Source organism: Pyrus communis, chromosome 3 (assembly GCF_041283825.1).
Source record: "Pyrus communis isolate YQ-2024b chromosome 3, ASM4128382v1, whole genome shotgun sequence".
In the NCBI taxonomy this organism is placed as follows: Eukaryota; Viridiplantae; Streptophyta; class Magnoliopsida; order Rosales; family Rosaceae; genus Pyrus; species Pyrus communis.
In genome coordinates, this window is record NC_142567.1 from 11,127,938 (window position 1) to 11,135,304 (window position 7,367).

Here is a 7,367-nt window from a genome sequence, read left to right on the forward strand (position 1 = left end):
AAAACGCATTTCTAGCTTACCGAGGTTTCAACTCCAAAATACAAAAATAAAAAATAAAATAAAATAATTTAAATGGAGGAGGGTTAAAAAAAGCTTCACGCACTAAGAATGAATTAGAACCTGACAAGTGGCTAGCTGATGAATATTTTCGTCCTAATTGGGTTCTTTGAGGGGTTTTGTATATGTTTCAAAACAACAAAAAGGATTTTGTACAAAACTTAATAGGGTGTTTGTTTCAAATATCAGCGGCACTTGTAATAAATTAGATACATAAGGAAAAGAAAATGAACACACAAGAAACCTCCATGAACAAATGAAATGCAGACAGATTCAGTTGGACAAAATTCTTCATGATTAGACGAGAAACTCGAACATTATGCGATGATCAGTATCAATATTCCATGTTTTACTTCCTGCACCTCCAAGCTGACACCGAAAACAGCGGTCGATCTTGCCAGGAAATCAACACACAACCGTTCTCTTCCCTCATTCTATACCCGTCGCAACCATAGCTCTGCAACATCCTCTTTGCCTGCAGCATTCCGTAATAGCTCAAAGGCACATTTCCAAAGCCAGCTAAATCAAGCCTTTGAATCCATTTCTCAAGCTTTTCATGTCTTTCAGTCCTCTCAGATCCCTCGCAAGCTATAATGTTTTTTATCTCTTCCCCAAACAGCATTTTCTCTACCTTCAGTCTCTCCAATGAGGTACTCGACATCGTAGATTCCAAGCAATCAAACAATGCAGCATACGAGTACAGAGATTCCAATAGTCTCTCCATCAGAGTGGATCCATTATGGTTAGAATCTTGCTCGGTTATTACCATAACCTTCGGAGTCAAACCCCAAAATGCATTAAGAAAGCTATCCAATTTCGCCGAAGGAGTTAAAGATAGCGGTGATGACGAGGTTGAATCAGGACTCGGGCTATACCCGTTACCCATCTCTTTCTCTAGCAACTCACCCAATGTGCCTTGGCTCATTTGCAATGCTCTTGGCAAGTGATTTCCATTTGAACCCCTTGATGCTAATGGGGACTTCTTTTTCAGGAGTCCATCATCCGACGCCAAAAGGGAGTGCAACTGGAGAACTGAGCTGATAGCTAGAGCCTCGCCAGTTTTGACACGAAGTTTGTCCATATCGAGATTTTCCAATTTGCTGATTATAGGACAGAACTGAAATGGGATATCCAATTTTTCGGCTTCCTCAGTCAACCTATGAGCCATTTGATCCAGTACCTCTTTCCGTTGATGAACACCGGTGATTCTCAAATGAGGCGGACCTTCAGGTCTTGCACTTAAAACTTGAAGAAGAGTAATCCACTGAACAGGTTCAGCTGCATTAAGATCAATTATATGCACCATCTTTTCCCCTTCCATGGCTTCCATAATAGCTTGGTTTGTGAGCACAAAAGCCACCTTTAGGAAGGGAAGCATCTCGAAAAACACTTTCCGAACTAGAATTTCATCTGAAACCAAAGATATTTTAGTGGAATTCAGTGCCCTGTGAAGACCGGGCCAAGCTTTGAGGATTCGATCAGCAAGAGCCTCGGTGAAGTAGGCAGCAATCCGCTGCATGGTATCACCGTCAGCAGTGGCGAGTTGGGAGATTTGCTCAAGGGCGACATTTGCATTTTCAAGGCTTCCGGTGGCAACATGGTTTGCACAAGTGAGCAACAAGTGGATCAAATACAAACCGCGGTCCTCGGATTTGAGTTCTTTAAGCCAAGGGTTTGGTGAGCCTAAACTAGGTGAAAGCGAAATCATGGAAAAGCATTGGAGAGGAGATGAAGTTGCAGACGACGACCCTTCGTCTTGAAACATTGGTGCCATATGTATATCAAACAAGAATGATTTGGTAATTAATTGGATAACAAAGTTGGCCGAATAATTCAGGGGATTTCTAAACAAGTACCCTATTCCTAGTGTTCATGCAAGAACCAAATTGCACGAATTCACAATTTGAGAAAAATGTGTACTCTCAAACAAGCATTCACAACAACAACAAACAAAAGCACTTATAACCAAAGTGCTTTTCAGACAAAAGCAGGCCTTACTCCTAAGCAATAGCACCTAATTGGCTAAGAATTTATAGAATGTATGATCTCAAATATGCGAAGAAGGCCCCAAACTATCAGAAAAAGGGGTTTCGATTTTATCAGTACTAAGAAAAATATCGGAAATTCAATCAAACCCCTACTAGAAAGGCTAAAATGGGCAAAAAAACCTATGATAAAATCAGATTAGATTCCCAAAGAAAACAAATGAAATTCAGGAGAGAAGTCGCGTGAGAAATCACAAGTAGAACAACAGAAACAGCTGAAGACAGAAACTAGTTGCAGAAGAACTAACCAAGAGAAGAAAGAAGAGGGAAATCCTTGGTGGGTTTTGTAATTGATCAAAAACCCAAGTAGAAGTCAGAACCCCGTGAGAATTCAAGGAAAGCAGCCTTCTGGGTTTTGAACACAGAGCTGATGCTCTTCTTCTGGGTTTTTTTGCTCTGTTTTTATGAGATTTGGATGTTAATAAAATTGGAAGTTGGGAGTTTTTGAAGAGAGACAGAAGCTCATGGCTTTGGCTTCGTTGTCGACAATGCGTGGAGGAGTCCTTTTGTCCTTATTGATTTGTTGTCCTTGTTTCCCAAGTGGAACATGGAATTTGTGAGAAGATGAGCCAACTTTAAAACAGAGTATTCTGTCCCTCAAAAACTCTAAGAAACCTACTTTATTTGAATTTTGTCTTGACCTGAGGTGGATAAGGAATCAGATGTGGCCCAAAAACTTGTTAATATTCCCAAAGGTTAGAAGAATTCAAACATGCCCTAACAAAGACAAACAGAGGATTTGTTTGGTAGTGGAAGGTGTCAAGTGTGGGAATTGCAACAAAGCTCTTTGGGTGATGCCAAAACAGAGGACTTGTCTTTTAATTTGTTCTGTTTTGATATCGCCATCTCATGATAATACAATTGGAATTTTTTTTTTGTTTAACAAACGATACTATTTATATTAAGAGGGATGAGAGGGTAGGCTTAGCCTCGCAATAAGTTAGTAATAATATGGTTCAAATTTGTTTTTTACGAGAATCAAATCTAAGACCTCTCACTTACAAGTGAAAAAAAATATTATTAGGCTGTACAATTGATATTACCTTGGTAATATTAAGACAAAGAACCGAGGAGGTTAAGCAACCCTCCAAAAGGTACATGCCATATTTATCTCTGCTTCTTGGTGGACTCCCATTTGGATCACTCTCTTCTTTCTTTTTTTAACGTCTTTTTGAAATATTTGAATTAATTGACATTGTGTTTTTGAAATCTATCATGCACTACCTAAGCGTAGATAAGTTAGTTAAATCATTATGCCCCTCGTTGGACTTAAATTTGAATCTTCATTTCGTAATTTATAAATTTTATAGGGATATAGCTTAATGCATCTCAAAAAATAAAAAAAATAAAAATTACAGCTAATATTTAGCCTAAATTTATAAAATATGAAAATTTAGTTCATATGATTGTTAAGAATAAGTCCCACATTGATGAAATGAGAGATCTTGCATGGACTTATAAGAGATTAGGCTACTCCTCATATTGCCAATTGATTTTACGATAGAATCTCAACTTTCTTCAATGATATGTCAACATCATACTTTATGTTCCAATAAGTAAGGAAAATATGACAATTAATGCAATCCTTTAGTGGTTTTCTCTTCACTTGTAAGTGAAAGATCTCATATCCGACCCACATAAATCCCATAAATCACAAAGACGTACTTCCCATAAATCACAAAGACGTACTATACTTTTTTAAGTTTGATACCAAGTTAGTGACTAACTCATTGTTTTTCCCTTGATTAGAATTTGTTTTTCAATAAAAATTAAGAAATTTCCATCAGAGCCCCTTGAATGAACATGCCACGTCATATGGTTGAGTTTTTCCACTTAGTAAAATACACGTAGTTGATCCAACCACGAAGTGCCATGTTGACAACACACATCAAAGAGCATTTCATCGGCTTTTTATGTTTATGACTTTTGTGTATAAAGACAAAGATGATAAGATATCAATGGTGATTTTGCTGCATCAAAGACTGAAAAATCCCAACTATAAAATCAAAACTGTCACTAAAAGGTAAAAGGTGTATGAGAGGTTGGTGATCCCTTTAATTGCTCTATTATTTTCAACAACTAGGGATACGGCAGCCTCCCTTCTCTTCATTATTAGAAGCAGTGATTTAAAAAGAAAACTCCATTGCAAAATCCTGCTAAAAATAAATTTATTTTGTCAATACCAAATAATCTAACAAGCAATGGAAAAAACTAACATCCACTGTAACCCACCCCCAACCCAATATGATAGGTTTATCGGTGAGATTACATGAAGCCAATCATGAAAATTAATGTGGTCGGACTTTGATTATACATCCCCATCCTTCACCAAAATTCTCTTGTTTTAGGACAGTCTTTAAAAGCATGAGCCACTAATTCAAGGCCACAAGGACATTTTTTACACTCATGGTTATCAGTCATACCCCATTTTCAGTCTTCGTTGATTAGTTAAATGCTTATCAAGAGATAGCAACTCTGAACCTTTGGAGGAATAGGAAGTTTCCAAATGATTTTCTACCTATTAGGAAAACCAATAGAATTAATGGCCAACATATAAGTAGATTTAACAAAAATTTATCATCACTTGTTCCACTCCAAATACACTTATTAGAATTTGTTCAACAATCTCCTTTGGTAAAACAAGTAATGGTTTACCAACATCCCAACCATTACTGTAACAATAATCAGTTATAGTAGCCTTCAGCATATCATTTGAGAGTGGGCAGCTAGCATGATGAAACAAAATACTACATTTAGCCCATTTCTCAATCCAAAAATCGTCTGTATTACCATTTCTAATTCGCCATAATAATCCCCGTGTAAAAGTTTAATCATTTCAAGAACACTTATTCAAGTACAAGAAAGAACCTAAAGCAGTTTTATCATTGAGTAACTACTCATATTACCTTTAATTTACTTTCCGTTGAAAACTTTTGCCCAAAACCACAGGCCATTTCTCTTTTCCTTTATTTACCAATTCTACGTCACAAAACCTGCATTGCATTCCACTATCAAAATCAGATATCTAGGACCTTTTGCCTTGGACCCGAACGCTCAACTGTTGTAAATAGTGCACTTGGGACCTTCATAACAGCTACGAGACCAACGACACAATATTTACAGTAAAACTCATTCAATGAAAAACAATACGAACTCCTTGTCACATGCACTTTCACTCTATGACCTCAAATTCAAGATTTGACCCTAATAAAATGTTCATTTCTTAAGTTTCAAAATAGTAACTTTCAAACAATTATCAATTCTGAGCCACCGAACAAGGTTTTTTTTTTTTTTTTTTGGCGAAAAATGAAAACTAGAAACAAAAATTAAAAATGAATATCAAAGAAACACTTAATATTCTAGAATCTTAAGAAGGAGGAAACAATGGCAGTGTTTAGAAAGGAGACACTAGATTTCTCACCCAAATTTGTAGTTTATTACAGATCAATAAGCAGATTATCCACTCATTCAGTAGCTTCTATCTCCTACAAAATGTATGCGACATAGAGTCTCAAGAAAATAAGCACATAAATTAACCATAAATGGATTTGGTGTAGATTATTTTATCGTTTGCAAAAATCAGTAATGTTATTACTATTCAGTTTTTGTTTTTGAGTAGTAAGAAGATGCAGTATTGAGACTTTGTGTACCATGGCACTAAGATACCCTAATGGTTGTAATGTACACCAGAACCTCGCGCTTAGCCTTCTCGATGTTGCCGCATTTATCATCATAGCGAAAAGTAATAAACGCATATCGCCGTGAAGGAGAATTAACTCAACTGGTCGAAATGATCGGTTTCCAGATCCCGTTGACTCTACTAGGATTATGCTTATAGGACACCATTTTTTGCAGACCATTTGCAATTGGTGGCCATAGATATAAAGCACTCACTCTTACTATTTTTTGGTGTCTTTACATTGGAATGTCACTGATAACGGTGGCCTTCAACATTGAGACACCAATGATTGGTATCTGTTAAATAGCTTTATTTCTTAAAATTACTTTATTTCTACTTTTTAATTTTATTATTTATTTTTAGGCACCGAAGTGGTGCTGGTTAATTTTTTTGTTTTGAAAGTTGGGATGTATTTTGCAATTTTTTTGTTTCGAACGCTGCGATATTGTAAACACGAAAATTCCTGAAACAAGAACACATGTACAAAATATATTTTGTATTGATTTTGGGGTTACAATCTCTTTTACAATTTGATCCTCTGATTCTATCTTCGTAAAATGTAGATATGTGGATGGGCTATTGATCCAAAGGGCCGTCGGGGCTTGGTCTATGGATGAACAGTTATGAGGATTTATTGATGTTGTTGATCCAAAGGGCTGTCGGGGCTTGATCTTAGGATGAACAGTTGATGAACGGATCTTCAAGGGTTTTTGGGCTTGATCTTGAAGAACGGGTGTGTGGATTTATTGATGTTGTTGATCCAAAGGGCTGTTGGGGCTTGATCTTAGGATGAACAGATGATGAACGATGAACACTTTCTTCAAGGGTCGTTGGGGCTTGATCTTGAAGGTTGAGGGAAGTTTCTTCAAGGGCCATCGGGGCTTGATCTTGAAGGAGGATTTGACGAAGAACGAAAAGGGCCTTCTTGATCTTTCGGGATTTGCTTGAGAGCTTTAGAGTTTCAAAGCTTCAAGGTTTTGGTGTGATGTCAATTGGTCTTCTTTCTCCCCCTTTATCCCTTGATGGAGAAGCCTATTTATAGGCTTTGAGACTGAAATGAGTGGATGTTCTAGGTGAAATGAGTGGAGTTTGTAGGTGAAGTGTGTGATGTTGGTGAAGTAAGTGGAAGTAGTAGGTGAGATGAGTGGAGTTTGTAGGTGGAATGAGTGTGTGATGTAGGTGAAATGAATAAAGGTTGCAATTTTAATGCATTGGTCAACATTCTTTTCACTGAAATTTCGATGTCTACAAATGCCCCCACTTCAAGGCGTGTCGTATACATGTGCTTGTCATGTGTAGAAGATGTGTTTTGAAGTCCTTAATGTAGATGTCGATCTAAGGGTCGTCGAGACTTGATCTTGAATTGTGCTGGAAATTTCTTCAAGGGCCATCAGGGCTTGATCTTGAATTCGACTGGAAGATTTTCTGGTTTCCTCCGATCGTTGATTTTCCACAGGCTTAATCTTGAACTGGGCTGGAAGGTTTTCTGGTCTCCTCCAAAGGTCTGAACTTACTCCTTTTATCTAGAGCTGAATTTGATTCAAGGATGGTGAACACTTGATTTTGAATCGGACTTGTGATTTCTT

The 7,367-nt window shown here is 37.2% G+C and overlaps 1 protein-coding gene across 1 annotated transcript; it reads right to left on the reverse strand.

Moving 5' to 3' along the window:
- Positions 1 to 205: 205 nt before the first annotated feature.
- Positions 206 to 2,739, reverse strand: LOC137715489 (scarecrow-like protein 3). The gene has a single exon (XM_068454836.2). It carries the CDS (start codon positions 1,829 to 1,831, stop codon positions 407 to 409), a length of 1,425 nt encoding a protein of 474 aa, XP_068310937.2. The 5' UTR covers positions 1,832 to 2,739; the 3' UTR covers positions 206 to 406.
- Positions 2,740 to 7,367: the final 4,628 nt, after the last annotated feature.